Here is a 17,998-nt window from a genome sequence, read left to right as displayed (position 1 = left end):
GCTCTGCCAGAGGCCACGGCCGGACAGGGCTACAGCATCGGGGGGGCAGGAGGATGGACCCTGTGACCCAAATTGTCTTCGTTCGGCCCCACGTCCCTGATCCTGCAACGGGCTCACGTTCCCCGCTGACCTGAACCAGTGGGAACCCGAGGAAACAATCCAAACCAGACACAGGTCAAAGGGCCAGAGTCACCGGCTGCTCCCTGCAGCTCCTGGCTTCAGCTGGGCTCCCGGGGGCCCCATAAATCTACGAGGGGCAAACTCCCCTTTCCTGCTGAGCCTTTATCCCACTTTATCCCGCTGCCCAGACCCCGGCTGAGATCAGGGCCCGTCGGGCCGGGCACCGCCCAGACCCCGGCCGAGATCAGGGCCCCGTCGGGCCGGGCGCCGCCCAGACCCCGGCCGAGATCAGGGCCCCGTCGCGCCGGGCGCTGCCCAGACCCCGGCCGAGATCGGGGCCCCGTCGCGCCGGGCGCTGCCCAGACCCCAACTGAGATCAGGGCCCCGTCGCGCCGGGTGCTGCCCAGACCCCGGCTGAGATCAGGGCCCCGTCGGGCCGGGCGCTGCCCAGACCCCGGCTGAGATCAGGGCCCCGTCGCGCCGGGCGCCGCCCAGACCCCGGCCGAGACCAGGGCCCCGTCGGGCCGGGCGCCGCCCAGACCCGGACCGAGACCAGGGCCCCGTCGCGCCGGACCCCCAAGGGCCGGACCCCGCCTGGCAGACCCCACTGACAGTCTCGCCCCCCAGGGGAGGGGGCGGTTGCTCGCGGCGTGTGGCAGGAATAGGACCCAGGCGCCTGCAGGCTGCACCCCGAGCGCATCCCCGCGCCGCGCTCCGGGCCGGCCAAGCCGCGGCAGCCGGGCGGGGACGGGGGGAGGCTGCGCCGCCGAGCGGGATTGGCCGGGCGCGGGGGGCGGCGGTGACGGCGGGGCTGCCTGGCCGGGCGCTCTGCGGCGCGCACCGGGCCCGGATGCTGCGGGAGCCGGCGCCGGGGTGAGTCCTGCGCCGCGGGCAGGTGGCGGGGCGCGGGGGACTGGGGGGGGAGCGGGCAGGTGGCGGGGGCATGGGGGGGAGCCCCCCTCGCGGGGGTGGGCGCGGGCAGGGGAAGGGGGGGCACGGGGGGGAGCCCCCCGCGCGGGGGGGGCGCGGGCAGGTGGCGGGGGCCGGGGGGGCGGGGGGGCGCCCCCCTCGCGGGCGGGGGCGCGGGCGGGGGGCGGGGGACGGGGGGGCACGGGCATGGGGGGGAGCCCCCCTCGCGGGGGGGGCGCGGGCAGGTGGCGGGGGAAGGGGGGGATGGGGGGAGCCCCCCTCGCGGGGGGGCGCGGGCAGGTGGCGGGGGAAGGGGGGAGCCCCCCTCGCGGGGGGGGCGCGGGCAGGTGGCGGGGGAAGGGGGGCAGGGGGGGAGCCCCCCTCGCGGGCGTGGGCGCGGGCAGGTGGCGGGGGAAGGGGGGGCACGGGCATGGGGGGGAGCCCCCCTCGCGGGGGGGGCGCGGGCAGGTGGCGGGGGAAGGGGGGGATGGGGGGAGCCCCCCTCGCGGGGGGGGCGCGGGCAGGTGGCGGGGGAAGGGGGGGATGGGGGGAGCCCCCCTCGCGGGGGGGCGCGGGCAGGTGGCGGGGGAAGGGGGGGATGGGGGGAGCCCCCCTCGCGGGGGGGGCGCGGGCAGGTGGCGGGGGAAGGGGGGCATGGGGGGCAGCCCCCCTCGCAGGGGGTGGAGGGCACCGCCCCGGGGTGCCAGCCGAGCGCTGGCTCTGGGTGCTCACGGCCCGTCGGGGTTGCCAGCCGGAGCTGGGTGTGTGCCAAGGGGGGGCGCTTGTCCCTTCGCCCCCAGCCAGCCGAGCCCCGAGCCGCCCTGCGTGTCTGGGACCCCGTGGAGCTGGCGGCTGGGGGGCAGGTTGGGATTTCGGCCGGGCTGGCGTTTGCCAAGAACGTCGCTCCGGCTCTCCGGGCCCAGGCAGGTGGCGGCCCTGGCCGGACCCAGGCAGAGGCCTGTGGCCCTGTCGGTGCCCATGGGACGAGGAGACCCTGTGACCCTCCTGCATCCCTGCCCCAAGCAGCATGTGTCCCTCCCCTGCAGCATGGCTGCCGAAGGTGAACGCAGGGCAGAGAGCTGCTCTTGAACCCCGGGGCCTGGCCAGGAGCCAGCTGGCTAGCTCAGCTCCGGCTGGGGGCAGACGCTGCGGCCGGCCGGGGAAGGTCCCATCCCAGCCTTGTCCAGGTTTGAATTTATTCCTCCAGCCCCTGGGGGGAGGGGGGGTTGCTTTCCCGGTCGGTTGGAGGCTGCGGCTAAGACAAAGCCGGTGGCCTAGGGAGCGCGTGGGGCCGGAGGCTGGGTCCCACCTGTGCGTCTCTGTATCTACCCCCTGGCAGCCTGTCTGTGCGTCCCCCTCTGTCCATCCGTCCCCAGCCGTGTCCTCTCTCTGTGCCTCCCAACGCGATTCCATCTCCGCCCCTCCCCGACTGCGTCCTCCGCCGTCCATCGCAGTAGCCCAGCGTGCTGGCGTTTTCCAGCCGGACGAGCGCCTGTGTGAGCGCGGGCGGGCGAGGCACAGAGCCACACGGCTCCCTACCTGCCTGCGGCCTCCGGCTGCCCCAGGGCTCGGGTTGGGTCAGGTGCCCGGCCAGACACGGTTGATTTGCTGCTCCTGGCTGGCTGGCAGACCCCAGCGGGCCTGGCTGGCCGTGCGTTCTTTCCAGGCATTTCCAGGCCAGAAGGGGCCAGGCTGACTCCTGCATCGCCCAGCTCACAGCGTCCGCGGCAGGCTCTGCCTGGCTGGCGTTGGTCCCTCGAGGGGAATCCAGGCGCCAGGCCTCCTCTTTTGCCCCAGGATGAGAGGGAATCGTTCAGTTCCAAACGGTGCCAGGATCCTGCCCTGTGGGGCCGTGCCCCAGCACCAGAGCAGGGGGCGGGGGAGGATCAGCCCCTCCACCCCCTTGCTCTGCTGCATCCTGACCCTTCTGAGGGAGACGGAAAGACCCATGATGCTGCCGGCTCCTTGGGCAGGTTCACGTGCTGCTCTCAGGCCAGCCAGGCTCCTTTCCAGCGCGGGGAACCCGTCCCGCCCTCTGCCGCAGACTCAGTGTGGATAACGGTGCCAGCGGCACAGCCACCTCACCAGGCCTCAGCTCCTCCGGCTCTGGGTACGGGAGCACCTGTGCCGGCGAGAGAGCCCCGCTGCCTGGGCCCGGCGCTGAGCGAGCCGGTTCGGGGCAGCGCTCCCGGCCATCGGACGCTGCAGGGCGCTGGATGGAGAACGGGCCCGGCTGGGTGCGAACTCCGGGCTTGGAGCCGGCGAAGGCAGCAGCCGGACGCGAGAGCAGGACGAGCTCAGGCTAGAGATGACGTGCAGAGCCGTCGGCGAGGGGCTGGGCGTCTCCTTCCCCAGGCTCTGCTCCAGCGCAGCCCAAGTTCTGGGCTCAGGCTGGGCGCCGAGGTGAGGGGCTCCAGCTTGCGCTAGGCACAAGGCCCCTCCGGCCAAGGCGATTGCAATCCCTGCCCGGCTGGGAACACGGGGATGAGCCCGTTTACCCGGCTCCCTGCCAGGCGCTGGCCCAGCAGGGTCTGTGCTCGAAGAGCCCCCAGCAGCGGTTCCGCCCCCACTTTCCTCCCGCCCTGGCCTCTCCCGGAGATCGCCGCGAGCCTGGCGGTTTGAGCCTGGCGGGTTTGGCTCTGGCTCTCAGGCTCATCTCCTTGTGACGTTGCACTGCAGACAGAACGTTTTATGGAAATGTGCTGATGAGGCTGAATACGATGTAACTGGAATATGCTTCATGCGAAAGGTCTCCTGTAAGGGGTCAGTACAAAGCTTTTCATCTCCTGAGTGTGGTCAGCCCCTTTGTATGAACGGACCAGGCTTGTATCTAGGAATATGAAGTTAACTCCGAGTCCTACTGTAATTATGCCAAGTGGGGGCCATTAATAGTGGCTTGGAAGCTTGGCGGCTCCCATTGACCGGGACAATTGGGTGTAAATGGCTCTGTTTACCTGTAAGCCTCCCTGTGAGTCAGGCCGGAGGAATGGAGGCTGGGGACACCTGATCCTGTCACCTGGTACAGTGGCACCTTAAAGACTAACACATTTATTTGGGCAGAAGCTTTTGTACCTGGGAAAGTTTCTGCCCAAATAAATCTGTTACTCTTTAGGGTGTCACCGGACTCCTTGTTGCTTTTGTGGATACAGACTAACACGGCCACCCCCTGATACGTGTCACCTGGTGCTGGAATCCATCTTAAACCTGGGGCTGTTCCATTGAGAAGGGGGGGCAGAGAGACAAAGGATTCCCGCCTTGGGCCAAGCTGTAAACGGGGGTGGAGCAGAACAAGGGGGGCTGCAGCCATGAGAACCCCCCTAGGCACCACCTGAGCTGGGCTAACAGGGGCTGTTACCGGGGCAGGATCCGGCCAGGCTAGGGGGGAGTCTAGGCTGGGGAAGACGCGGATTGGAGCATCTGAGGGGGAGATTTACCTGGATTCAGTTTCCTAACGTATTAGGCTCAGACTTGCGTGTTTTGTTTTATTTTGCTGGTGACTTACTTTGTTCTGTCTGTTATTACTTGGAACCACTTAACTCTACTGTTTATACTTCATAAAATCACTTTTGTTTATTAATTAACCCAGAGCAAGTGACTGATACCTGGGGGAGCAAACAGCTGCGTATCTCTACCAGTGGTATAGAGACCGGACAGGTTCTGAGTTCACCCTGTCTAAGCTTTATACCGAGTAAAACGGATTCATTTGGGGTTTGGGTCCCGCTGGGAGCTGGGTGTCTGGGTGCTGGAGATAGGTGACCTGCTGAGCAGTTTTTGGTTAAAGTCTGGAGCTTTGGGGCGTGTGGTTCACACCTGGGTCTGGGTTGCAGCAGGCTGGCGTGTCTGGCTCAACCAGGCGGGTTCTGGAGTCCCAGGCTGGCAGGGAAAACGGGCTCAGAGGCAATTCCAGCTCATCAGGTGACAGTCCCAAGGGGGTTTCTGTGACCGAACCGTCACACTCATCTCACCAGGGCCTTTACCGGGACACCAAGGGGGAAAAGAAACCTGCCCCCAAAGAGCTGCCGGGCAGGGAAGACAGAATAGACTGGGGAGTGGAGAACAGGCGCATGGGAAACCAGCATCTGTCCCCTGGGAGTAAAAGTGGCAGAAAGTGGCCAAAACACCTTAAGCAGCCCTGGGCGCTGCCCGGACCCCGGCCGAGATCAGGGCCCCGTCGCGCCGGGCGCCGCCCAGACCCTGACCGAGATCAGGGCCCCGTCGGGCCGGGCGCCGCCCAGACCCCGACCGAGAAAAGGGCCCCGTCGCGCCAGGCGCCGCCCAGACCCCGACCGAGATCAGGGCCCCGTCGCGCCGGGCGCCGCCCAGACCCCGACCGAGATCAGGGCCCCGTCGCACCAGGCGCCGCCCAGACCCCGACCGAGATCAGGGCCCCGTCGCGCCGGGCACTGCCCAGACCCCGACCGAGATCAGGGCTCCATCACGCCGGGCGCCGCCCAGACCCCGACTGAGATCAGGCCCCGTCGCACCAGGCGCCGCCCAGACCCCGACTGAGATCAGGGCCCCGTCGCGCCGGGCGCTGCCCAGACCCCTGCCGAGATCAGGGCCCCGTCGCGCCGGGCGCTGCCCAGACCCCTGCCGAGATCAGGGCCCCGTCGGGCCGGGAGCTGCCCAGACCCCTGCCGAGATCAGGGCCCCGTCGGGCCGGGAGCTGCCCAGACCCTGGCCGAGATCAGGGCCCCGTCGCGCCGGGCGCTGCCCAGACCCCTGCCGAGATCAGGGCCCCGTCGGGCCGGGAGCTGCCCAGACCCCTGCCGAGATCAGGGCCCCGTCGGGCCGGGCGCTGCCCAGACCCCGGCCGAGATCAGGGCCCCGTCGGGCCGGGAGCTGCCCAGACCCTGGCCGAGATCAGGGCCCCGTCGGGCCGGGAGCTGCCCAGACCCCTGCCGAGATCAGGGCCCCGTCGGGCCGGGAGCTGCCCAGACCCTGGCCGAGATCAGGGCCCCGTCGCGCCGGGCACTGCCCAGACCCCTGCCAAGATCAGGGCCCCGCGTGTGCTGCACAGACCCAGAGTGAGACCCAGCGCTTGCTCCCAGGAGCTCCCGGTCTGAGCAGATGAGAGGCTCCCTGTCCCCATATTACAGATTGGGCAGCTGAGCCCCAGAGAGACGCAGGGACTTGCCCGTCGCCACCCGGGGGCCTGGGGCAGAGCTGGGCTGCTCTAGAATCCCAGCTGGCGTTTTGAGCCCAGCCCTGTGCAGCTCTGCTGCCTTCGGGGGGTCCCTGCAGCACGGTGACGGCGCAGGATCCGTCTGTGCACAGGGTGGGGGGCAGGTTGGGAGCGGGGCAGGGGCAGGGTGCTGGGGTGGGAGTGGGGCAGGGTGCTGGGGTGGGAGCGGGGCAGGGGCAGGGTGCTGGGGTGGGAGTGGGGCAGGGTGCTGGGGTGGGAGCAGGGCAGGGGCAGGGTGCTGGGGTGGGAGCGGGGCAGGGGCAGGGTGCTGGGGTGGGAGTGGGGCAGGGTGCTGGGGTGGGAGTGGGGCAGGGTGCTGGGGTGGGAGCGGGGCAGGGGCAGGGTGCTGGGGTGGGAGTGGGGCAGGGTGCTGGGGTGGGAGTGGGGCAGGGTGCTGGGGTGGGAGCGGGGCAGGGGCAGGGTGCTGGGGTGGGAGCAGGGCAGGGTGCTGGGGTGGGAGCAGGGCAGGGGCAGGGTGCTGGGGTGGGCGTGGGGCAGCAGTCGAGCGTGGGTTGCAGAGGCTGGGTGTCTGCCCAAGGAGCCGAGCAGCCTGGGAGTTGGTGTGATGCCCTTTGTGCCTCCCTGTGCACGTTCCCAGCTCCGTCGCTGGGTTAGACAAACGCCCCCCCCGCCCGCTCCGGCCCCCGGGCGCTTTATCCTGCTGCCGCTGAGCGCCTGTCCCTGCCGATCTGCACAGCGGGACCGATCCTGCCCTGCTGAGAGTGCCCGGGTCTGCGCGTCAGCAGCCACCGCCGGGGCGGCCGAAGGGTGGGATCCAGGACCCTTCCCCCAGGCCGCCGGGGAGCCCCCTCCTCTTAACCACGCAGGACTCTGTCAGCCCCCCTCCCTTAGCCCCCGGGGCGGGGGCCCCGGCCTGCCCTCTGGCCCGGCCCGGAGAGCTGGTGCTGCGCTCTCGTGCTGCTGGCGGAGGCACTGGCGGGGTTCAGCCTGGCCTTGTGCCAGTGCCGGGCGCCCCTACCGGGGGAGGAAGCCATCAGCGAGGGGAGCGGCTCCGTTGCTGCTTGAGGCTGGTCTGTTATTCGGTGGGGAGTGGGGGGCTGGAGCACAGGGGGGTGCACGGCGAGAAGCAGAAGAGAGCCCCTCCCACGTCTCCCTGGCACAGCTGCCCCCGCGCCCCCCCGAACCCCATGGAGGGAGCTGGGGCACCGGGGTGGGGGGAGCTCTGCCCCCCAGAAACGCCCAGCACGAGGCCCCGGAACAGGGGACTCTCCCGCAGGAGCAGAGAGGTGATTCCCCCTGCTGGGAGCCTGGGGCCGGTTCTGGGGCCCGCTGGTCGATTGGGGGGGCCAGGAGAACGACCGACGGGTTGGAAAGCTCCTGGGGGCGACAGACGGCGGGAGCTCCGGCTGTTTAGCTGAGCACAGGGACGGTTCAGGGGTGCCTGGGTCCCAGCCTGGCGCTGCCCACAGGGGAACCCGTTTCCTGGCGGGCTCGTCAGGCTCGCAGAGGGAGGTCGGACCAGCCGCTGGCTGGACGCTGAAGCTGGACACATCCAGGCTGGCAATGAGACGTCAAATAACCAGGGGAACAATTCCCGGGGGGCGGGGGGGGGGGAGGATTCGCCAGCACTGGCAAAACCCGGAGGGGCTGTTCTAACAGACCTGCTCCAAGAGTGAGTTCTGTCCCCAGCTCTGGGGGGCTTGGGAGCTAGTGGTTGGGGGCGGGGGGGGGCTGGGAGCCAGGACTCCTGGGTTCTATTTCTGACTCAGGGAGGAGAGTAGGGCCTAGTGGGTTAGAGCCAGTGGGAAGGCTGGAAGCCCAGGTTCATGCACAAGTCCCGGCCCGTCACTGTGCCTCAGTTTCCCCTGCCCGTCCAGTGGGGGTAACAATCCCTGCAGGCCCCCTGGGGGGGAAGCACTACCTGATGCTCTGTTGATCTATCCATCACTTCTGGCACCTTGCCATCTCGGTCGGGGTCTGCGCAGCGCCTGGCACGACGGGCCCCTGTTCTCAGGTGGAACCTGCATGCGCTGCTGTAATCCAGATAATTATACACGACAGCTGCAGCCTTTGCCGTCTCCACTGCCCCCTTTGTAGGGGTCGGCAAAGCCCTCTCAGAACTTCTGGTTCGTCTCCTTGAGGGCCCAGGAACCCCCCTTTCCTTGGCAGAGGAAGGCGCCCGCCTCCTGGGTAAAGTGCTGCAAAGCTGGGCAAGCGAAGCTGGAATATTACCCCCCCCCCCAATCCTTTGCCGGTCACCGGGGTTCTCGCTCCCCTGTGTGTGTGACTGTGTGGCGGAGACGAGCCCACGCGTTGCTGCCGACCAGGGCTGGGGGCAGGCGTCTGTGTGCGCGATGGTTTGTGCCCAGCTCGCCAGGCGCCCAGACGCCCGCATGGGGCGGAAACACGGGCTCGTCCGGCGAGGGAGTCGTTCAACCAGCCCGCAGCTTTCCAGCGCCGCTCCGCGAGCCTCCGCCCTGCAGCGGGGAGAGGGGCCGGGGGAGCCGTTTATTTGCCACAATCTGCATTTCTTGGTCGAACTAGGCGCTAATCCAGGGCAAATGCAGCGACTCCTGGTGGCCAGAGGACACACTTCGACTTTTCCCGGGGCAGTGGAGCTGTCCTGTAAAAACGAGCTGCACAAAGAAGAGGGAAGAAAACCCCAGAAAACGAAACGTTTCGTTTGATCCCCGTTGAAATATTTGGGGTTGTCTCATTTCTCCAAGTCTAAAACCAATAATCGTCATTTCGAGTTGGCTGTGAACGATTTTTCTGTCCAGATTTTCCAGCTCAGCCACCAAACGGAAAGTTCAGTTATTTGCTCACCTCTGCGTATCGCTGCAGACGTTCCCAACCCCATAACTGACCCTCCGGCCCCTCGTCGCAGCGGGTGTCAGTGGCTCCGGTTTCCAGGTGGAGGGGGCAAGCGACAGGAGTCTGACCCCCCATTGCTGTTCTCAGGCCCTGTCGTGGGGAAATGGAGCCCTGTAGCCATGCCCGGGGGCCGCCCCACATGGCCTGGCTGCCCTGGGAGCCCCTGGGGCCCGGAAGAGTTACTGTGCGGACTATGCGGCTCCCCCGCCGGCTTCCACACTGGAGGAGCCCGGCCCGGGGGCAGGGGAACTTGATGTGCAGCGTGACGGGTGTGACGGGTTTGGTCACACAGGCCCCCTTGGGACTGTCACCTGACGTGCTGAAACTACCTCTGAGCTGGTTTTCCCTGCCAGCCTGGGATTCCAGAACCCCGCCTGGTTGAGCCAGACGCGCCAGTCTGCTGCAACCCAGACCCAGGGTCTGAACCACGCCGCCAAAGCTGCAGACTTTAACCAAAATTGCTCAGCAGGTTTCCTATCTCCAGCATCCAGCTCCCAATGGAATCCAAACCTCAAATAAATCTGGTTTACTCTGTATAAAGCTTATACAGCGTAAACTCATAAACTGTCCACCCTCTATAACACTGGTAGAGAGATACGCAGCTGTTTGCTCCCCCGGGTATTAATCACTTATTCTGGGTTTATCAATAAACAAAAGTGATTTTATTAAGTATAAAAAGTAGGATTCAAGTGGTTCCAAGTAATAACAGACAGAACAAAGTAAGTTACCAAACAAAATAAAACACAACATGCAAGTCTAAGCGTAATATATTTAAGAAACTGAATACAGGTAAATCTCCCCCTCAGAGATGTTCCAATAAGCTTCTTTCACAGACTAGACTCCTTCCTAGTCTGGGCCCAATCCTTTCCCCTGGTACAGCTCAGGGGGTAATTAGGGGATTTCTCATGACTGGCCCCCTTTTATAGCTTTGGCCCAAGGTGTGAAACCTTTGTCTCTCTGGGTTCCCACCCCTCCTTCTAAATGGAAAAGCACCAGGTTTAAGGTGAATTCCAGTATTAGGTGACATGGTCACATGTCACTGTAAGACCTCATTCTTCATGACCCACAGGCTGGCCCCCATGTCCACAAGAAGGCTTGCAGGTAAATAAACCATCTACAACCAATTGTCCTAGTCAGTGGGTGCCAGCAAGATTCTAAACCACCATTAATGGGCCACACTTTGCACAATTACAATAGGACCTTAGAGTTAACTTCATATTCTAGTTTTAGATACAAGGATGGTACATACATACAAATAGGATGAACACACTCAGTAGATTATAAGCTTTGTAATGATACCATGCAAGAGACCTTTTGCATGGAGCATATTCCAGTTACGTTACATTCACGCTCCAAGCATATTTGCATAAAGCATATGGAGTGCAACGGCCCAACGGGTCCCGTCCCTCATTCGCTTGTAGCTCCGAGATGGGCTAGAGAGCGGGAGGCGAACCGGGCGAGCTGGTAACGCAGCATGAGACACGTTGGTGGAATCTCTTCGTTCCCACGTGCTGGGCTGGGTGCAGGATCTCTGGGCGACTCTCCGATGTCGGAGGGCAACTTAGATCATAAAGGCAATATGGGCTTAAAATCTATTAGCCTGAGCGGGCCGTAAGGGCTGTTTGCAAAGCCTGCTGGGAGCTCCGTGGTGTGACGGGCGGGTGTTGCCATTGGTCGCTGTCCGGCGTCTGGACTGTGCATTTATCGATTCATTGTGTGCAGCGAAGCCCTGGGGGCTGAGTCCTCGTTGCCCAGCCCCGTGCGCTGCCATCGCACCAGTGCAAAGGGAGAGTGACACGGTCGGCTTACGAGGGTGGCATTTTGCACAGAGACGTGGCGAAGCAGAGCCCGAAGGGACAGGCACAGGTTTTAGGTGTATTACGACCCGTTGTGCCAGGTGATGCACAGCCCCTGCCCGGAAGAGTGTCCAGTCTAAATTGACGGAGGGCGGGAGGAGAAGTGACTTGTCCCCATGGCAGAGCTGGGATAGAACCCAGGAATCCTGGCTCCCAGTGGCCACCCCACCCCCTGCAGCCCTGTTGTGCACCCTGCCGGATAATCTCTCTTGCCTTCTTGGCAAGTCGGCATCTGCTGGGCAAGTCCCCCCTGCCTTGGCTGCTGTGTAACGCCAGCGAGGTAACGCACGCGTCAGGAGCGTGCGTCCCGCACCAGGCCCCGCTCGGGCCGAGATCTGCGCAGGGATTGGCGCAGCCCACGCTCGGAGAACGGGGCTGTGAGGAGGGACGAGCCGGTGATCCCGGCTGGGGGGGGCCGTGCACAGCTCTGTACCGATTACTCGTGCATCGGGCACGAGCCCAGCGACTCTCTACAGCGGCCCTTGAAGTCTCCTCCGGGCTTTTGGCCTCTGCGTGCGGCGTTTTGGCTCCGTGCTGGGGAGATCGTCGGTTCCTCAGGGTTATGCTGAACCGTTAGGGCCGTGGCAGGCCCCAAAGCCCCGGTGGGCTCAGGAATCCCTTGTGCCGGGGGCTGGCCAGGCCCAGCGGACAGACAGTCCCTGCCCTGAGAATTCACTGCTCAGCGTGGGCAGCGTCGTCTGGGTGACTCGCACATGTGCAAAGCCTTGGCAAGCTAGCAGAGGCCTGTGTGTGCTGGGCTGTGTGTGTGCAGCACAGAGCCTGCTTCCCCCCCAGGGCTCCGTGCGTGTGAACACACGAGTGTGAGCAGTGACGCTGTCCGCACAGGCGATTGAGGGCGCCGCTTTGTGCGCTGCAGTCGCTTGTGTGTGGTGTTTAGACACACGGGATGGCAGGTACGTGGGCAGAAGCTGGGGTGCAGCAGGTGCCAGTTCTGTCCCTGGCGTGCCCAGGCACGGCATACACGGACTGCACATTGGCAGTGAATCGTGCGTGCAGCTTACCCCTGTGCCGATCCCTCGTGCACACACTTGGTGCATTGTCAGTTGCACGATGAGTGATCGGCTGGCGTGTGAGACCCGTTCCTGGGCGGGGGGAGGGGCAGGCGTGCAGGAACGTTGAGCGTGTGGCATTGTACGTGCACCAGTAACTGGCGTGCTCTGGTTGCTGGAAAGTGCTTGGCACTGTTCACGCTGCTTAGAAAAGAGCAGCCAGGCCGGCTGCCAGGCCCCGATCCAGCTGGGGGTTCCTGGGGCTGCCGGCTGGAGCAGGGTCTCCGCGAACCCCGGCCCAGAGCCTGTCACTTGCTGTCGTTTCTGGTAGACGTTAAACTCCCCGATGGCCAACGGAGCAGCCGAGCTGGATAACATGGAGGTGCAGCTGCAGAACAACAACACCCGCTGGGAGAACACGGATAACCAGGCCTGGGATGACACCACAGCCACCGCCAAGCTGTTCGAGTGCTCCCGCATCAAAGCACTCGCCGGTACATCGCAGGGGGTTGGGGGCCAGGATGCCTGGGTTCTCCCTGGCTCGGGGGGCGGGGGGGAGTGGGGTCTGGTGGGTTAGAGCAGGGGGCTGGGAGCCAGGACTCCTGGGTTCTCTCCCCAGCTCTGGGAGGGGAGTGGGGCCTAGTGGTTAGAGCAGGGGGGCTGGGAGCCAGGACTTCTGGGTTCTGTCCCCAGCTCTGGGAGGGGAGTGGGGTCTAGTGGTTAGAGCAGGGGGCTGGGAGCCAGGACTCCTGGGTTCTCTCCCCGGCTCTGGGAAGGGAGTGGGGTCTAGTGGTTAGAGCCGGGGGTGGAGCCAGGGCTCCTGGGTTCTATCCTAGCTCCGGGAGGGGAGTGGGGGCTAGTGGGTAGAGCAGGGGGCTGGGAGCCAGGACTCCTGGGTTTTGTCCCCAGCTCTGGGAGGGGAGTGGGGTCTAGTGGTTAGAGCAGGGGGGCTGGGAGCCAGGACTCCTGGGTTCTATCCCCGACTCTGGGAGGGGAGTGGGGGCTGGTGGTTAGAGCCAGGGGTGCCGTGGGGGGCCCTGCACACGTGGCTAGTAGCCATCTGCACAGGCTGGGCGTGGGCAGGGCAGTGACCGCGCTGCGTTTGACCCCGGCAGATGAGCGCGAGGCCGTGCAGAAGAAAACCTTCACCAAGTGGGTGAATTCGCACCTGGCCCGGGTGTCCTGCCGCATCAGCGACCTCTACGCCGACCTCCGCGATGGCTACGTGCTGACCAAGCTGCTGGAGGTGCTGTCCGGGGAGCAGCTGGTGAGATCGCCTGGGCCGGCCCGGTGCTACGGGGCCCCTGGGGGCTGCCCCGTCAGAGTCTGCGCTAGGGTGCCCCGGCGGGATGCAGGGCACAGCCGGGGTGGCAGGACACTGGCGCGGTGTCCCGAGCCGGTGCGGACAGAGAAACAGCCTCCCGGAGTCAGCAGCAGAGGGTGGGGTTGGGGGGTGGTTCTGTGAAGGGGATCTGGGATGGACATGGCTCCTGTCTGTCCGTCCGTCCGTCCCCATAGATAGCCCCCCGTCTGTCTGTCTGTCTGTCTGTCTGCCGGGGCTCCTCCCGGTGCCCAGCTCCGGCTGTGCCGCGCACGGGTGGGGCCAGGCCTGGCTGGTGGCTCAGGGCGAGGATGGGGCACTAGCTGAGAGCTCTCCTGGGGGGCGGGGAGCCTGCGTGGCCCCGGGCAGAGGGGCAGCCGGAGGCGCAGTGCTCGGACCCCTCCCCTTCGCCCCCAGCCCAAGCCGACGCGCGGGCGCATGCGGATCCACTCGCTGGAGAACGTGGACAAAGCCCTGCAGTTCCTGAAGGAGCAGCGGGTGCACCTGGAGAACGTCGGCTCGCACGACATCGTGGACGGGAACCACCGCCTGACGCTGGGGCTCATCTGGACCATCATCCTGCGGTTCCAGGTGCGAGGGGCTGGCGAGGCCGGTGCTGGGCGGGCGCTCGGGGGAAATCAGGTGCTCCGGGGAGTGGGGGTGGCGCTAGGGGGCGCTGTGCTGCAGGCAGCGGGGTGGGGCGTCGACGGGGGTGCTCTGCCCTGCCGGCGGTGCTGGGAGCTGCGGCCCAGGAGCGTAAGGGCGGCGCCGGGTGCCGTGGGGTAGTGACAGATCCTCGGGACGGCCCCGCCGCACGGCAGGCGACTCCGCTCTGCCTCTCCCTGCCTGTTACTCAGCCGCTGCCGTCCCCCCAGAGGTGGCTGCATCACAAAGCACCGCCCCCGCCCAGCCTCACCCGCTGACCCCACGCAGAGCCCCCCCCAGGCCGGGGGCCGGAGCAGGGGAGGTGCAGCTCACTCCGTTCTCCCAGGTGCTGTCTTAGGGGGATTCCCCAGCAGGACTTGAGGAGCAGGGGGAGGGGAATGGCCAGTGGAACCCAGGTGTCCGGCGGGGGAGGGCTGAGCGTTTCCGTGGCGCGTGTCAATCATCCTCCCCCCTCGCCCAGATCCAGGTGATTAAAATTGAGACGGAAGACAACAGGGAGACCCGCTCGGCCAAGGACGCGCTGCTGCTCTGGTGCCAGATGAAGACGGCAGGGTGAGGGGGGCTCTGGAGCTGCCTGGGTGCCCCCATGGCTCCCAGCTGGCCTTTGCGGGGGGCGTCCCTCCTGGGGCACGTGACAGGCCCTGGACTGTGACTCCTCACTTCCCTCCTGGCGCAGTCCTGAGCTGTGCCGCGGGCCTCGCTTTGCTTCCTGGCAGGGTGGGTTCTGCCTGCTGGTCCCTAGATCAGCGTGCGTAGGGACTGGGTGGGCGTAGGGACCGGGCGTTCTCTGGGCAGCCATAGGAACTGGGCGGGTGTAGGGACCGGGCGTTGTCTGGGCAGGTGTAGGGACTGGGTGGGCATAGGGACTGGGCGGGCGTAGGGACGAGGTGTAGGGACCGGGCAGGCATAGGGACCGGGCGGGAATAGAGACCGGGCGGGAATAGAGACCGGGCGTTCTCTGGGCGGGCGTAGGGACAGGGCGTGCATAGGGACCGGGTGGGCGTAGGGACCGGGCGGGCATAGGGACCGGGCGGGCGTAGGGACGAGGTGTAGGGACCAGGCAGGTGTAGGGACTGGGTGGGTGTAGCGACCAGGCGGGTGTAGGAACCGGGCGTTCTCTGGGCAGGCGTAGGGACTGGGCGGGCATAGGGACCGGGCGGGCGTAGGGACGAGGTGTAGGGACCAGGCAGGTGTAGGGACCGGGCGGGCGCAGGGACCAGGCGTTCTCTGGGTGGGTGTAGGGACCGGGCGGGCGTAGGGACGAGGTGTAGGGACCAGGCAGGTGTAGGGACCGGGCGGGCGCAGGGACAAGGTGTAGGGACCAGGCAGGTGTAGCGACCAGGCGGGTGTTGGAACCGGGCGTTCTCTGGGCAGGCGTAGGGACCGGGCGGGCATAGGGACCGGGTGGGCGTAGGGACGAGGTGTAGCGACCAGGCGGGTGTAGGAACCGGGCGTTCTCTGGGCAGGCGTAGGGACCGGGCGGGCATAGGGACTGGGCAGGCAGAGGAACCGGGTGTAGGGACCGGGCGGGCATAGGGACCGGGTGGCCGTAGTGTCACAGAGTCCCCGGGCGCTGCTCTGGAGCTGCTCCCCACAAGCCAGGCAGGACTCTGGGGAGCCTCCTCTCCCTCGGAGCAGCCTGTCTGCAGGGCAAGACGCTCCCACGGCTTCACCTCCTGGGTCTCTCCTTGGAGCATTCAGCCTCCTCTGCCCCTCCGTGCGCTTCCCCCAGCGAGTCGCCCAGGCGGGGTCCTGGGGGGCCACAGGGTCCTGCCCCCCCACTGCGCAGGCAGACGTGACTCTCAGCCAGCCAGTAAAGCAGAAGGTTTATTTGGACGACAGGAACACAGTCCCAGACAGGTCTTGCCGGTACAGACAATGGGACCCCCTTTGGTTAGGTCCATCTGGGGGCCCAGGGAGGCCACAGCCCCGTTGGGAAGCCCAAGCCCCGTCGGGCCCCCTCTCCATTTCCCAGCCAGCTCCAAACTGAAACTCCCCCCAGCCTCCCCCGGCTCCTCCCCCGGCTCCTCCTCCGGCCTTTGTGTCCTTTGTCCAGTGTCCCGGGCAGAGGTGTCACCTGGCCTCCAACCCCCCTCCTGGGTTCTCAGGTTACATGCTCAGGTACCTCCCTTCCCCAAGGCCATCCCAGCACAACTCCCCTGCAACCTTCCCAGGTCAATACTCCCCACTCAGCATTCACAGAACATAGCCAGCACATTCCCGTAGGGACCAGGTGGGTGTAGGGACTGGGCATAGGGACCGGGTGGGTGTAGGGACTGGGCATAGGGACCGGATGGGTGTAGGGAGTGGGCATAGGGACCGGGTGGGTGTAGGGAGCAGGCAGGCGTAGGGACCGGGCAGGCGTAGGGACCAGGCGGGTGTAGGGACTGGGTGTAGGGACCAGGCAGGCGTAGGGACCGGGTGGGTGTAGGGACAGGCGTTCTCTGAGCACACAGCTGGGTAGCTTGGACCAAGGCGCGAGTTTAACCCTGGGCAGATGGTTGGATTTCAGGTTTGGGGCCGGTTCTGGGTCTGGAACAGGGCTCAGCTCTTAAACCCAAATCAGCCTCCACACGGGTGCCGGGATCCCAGGCCGAATCCCCCCGGTGCAGCCGGTGCCGGGATCCCGAGCCGAATCCCCCCGGTGCAGCCAGTGCTGGGATCCCGGGCCGAATCCCCCTGGTGCAGCCGGTGCCGGGATCCCGAGCCGAATCCCCCCGGTGCAGCCGGTGCCGGGATCCCGGGCCGAATCCCCCCGGTGCAGCCGGTGCCGGGATCCTGGGCCGAATCCCCCCGGTGCAGCCGGTGCCGGGATCCCGGGCCGAATCCCCCCGGTGCAGCCGGTGCCGGGATCCCGGGCCGTATCCCCCCGGTGAAGCTGGTGCCGGGATCCCGGGCCGAATCCCTCCCGTGCAGCCGGTGCCGGGATCCCGGGCCGAATCCCCCCGGTGCAGCCGGTGCCGGGATCCCGGGCCGAATCCCCCCCGGTGCAGCCGGTGCCGGGATCCCGGGCCGAATCCCCCCGGTGCAGCCGGTGCCGGGATCCCGGGCCGAATCCCCCCGGTGCAGCCGGTGCCGGGATCCCGGGCCGAATCCCCCCGGTGCAGCCGGTGCCGGGATCCCGGGCCGAATCCCCCCGGTGCAGCCGGTGCCGGGATCCCGGGCCGAATCCCCCCGGTGCAGCCGGTGCCGGGATCCCGGGCCGAATCCCCCCGGTGCAGCCGGTGCCGGGATCCCGGGCCGAATCCCCCCGGTGCAGCCGGTGCCGGGATCCCGGGCCGAATCCCCCCGGTGCAGCCGGTGCCGGGATCCCGGGCCGAATCCCCCCGGTGCAGCCGGTGCCGGGATCCCGGGCCGTATCCCCTCGGTGCAGCCGGTGCCGGGATCCCGGGCCGAATCCCGCTGGTGCCGGGATCCCGGGCCGAAACCCCCCCGTGCAGCTGGTGCCGGGATCCCAGGCCGAATCCCGCCGGTGCCGGGATCCCGGGCCGAATCCCCCCCGTGCAGCTGGTGCCGGGATCCCGGGCCGAATCCCCCCGGTGCAGCCGGTGCCGGGATCCTGGGCCGAATCCCCCCGGTGCAGCCGGTGCCGGGATCCCGGGCCGTATCCCCGCGGTGCAGCCGGTGCCGGGATCCCGGGCCGAATCCCGCTAGTGCTGGGATCCCGGGCCGAATCCCCCCCGTGCAGCTGGTGCCGGGATCCCAGGCCGAATCCCCCCGGTGCAGCCGGTGCCGGGATCCGGGCTAGATGGAGGGTGGCTCTGATTGGCCCAGGCTGTCCCAAGGTTGCTGCAAGTCTGATCCCCGAGCAGAGCCGGGGTGGGACGGGTCGGTCGGGTGGTCGCTCTGCGCCTGGTTGTGACTCGTTCCCTGCCCCCGTTTCGGACCCCACTCCAGGTACCCGGAAGTGAATATCCAGAACTTCACCACCAGCTGGAGAGACGGGCTGGCTTTCAACGCCCTGATCCACCGGCACAGGTGTGCGGGCGGCTGCCTCCTTCTGGGCGGTGGGGGGGCTGGGCGCTCCCCGGTCCCCTGCACGGGGGCCGGATTCAAAGGTCTTTTGGGTTGTTTCTGATGTGCTGGCAGCTTCCCA

The 17,998-nt window shown here is 66.7% G+C and overlaps 1 protein-coding gene across 4 annotated transcripts in view; it reads left to right on the top strand.

Moving 5' to 3' along the window:
* Positions 1 to 877: 877 nt before the first annotated feature.
* SPTBN4 (spectrin beta, non-erythrocytic 4) overlaps positions 878 to 17,998 on the top strand; it is an 89,563-nt gene continuing 72,442 nt past the window's right edge. For 3 of the 4 annotated variants that reach the window (XM_044988278.1, XM_044988277.1, XM_044988276.1), the window contains exons 1-6: positions 878 to 993; positions 12,247 to 12,409; positions 13,031 to 13,182; positions 13,654 to 13,827; positions 14,363 to 14,454; positions 17,800 to 17,880. In XM_044988278.1, the coding sequence (XP_044844213.1) occupies positions 12,262 to 12,409; positions 13,031 to 13,182; positions 13,654 to 13,827; positions 14,363 to 14,454; positions 17,800 to 17,880 (647 nt within the window). In that variant the 5' untranslated portion in view covers positions 878 to 993; positions 12,247 to 12,261. Of the gene's footprint in view, positions 994 to 12,246; positions 12,410 to 13,030; positions 13,183 to 13,653; positions 13,828 to 14,362; positions 14,455 to 14,596; positions 14,620 to 17,799; positions 17,881 to 17,998 lie in introns of those variants that run through there. The other variant, XM_044988281.1, reaches the window with a different exon arrangement.

This window comes from Mauremys mutica, chromosome 15, assembly GCF_020497125.1.
Source record: "Mauremys mutica isolate MM-2020 ecotype Southern chromosome 15, ASM2049712v1, whole genome shotgun sequence".
In the NCBI taxonomy this organism is placed as follows: domain Eukaryota; kingdom Metazoa; phylum Chordata; order Testudines; family Geoemydidae; genus Mauremys; species Mauremys mutica.
The sequence above is the reverse complement of the archived record's forward strand: the minus strand, read 5'-3'. Positions and strand labels throughout refer to the sequence as shown.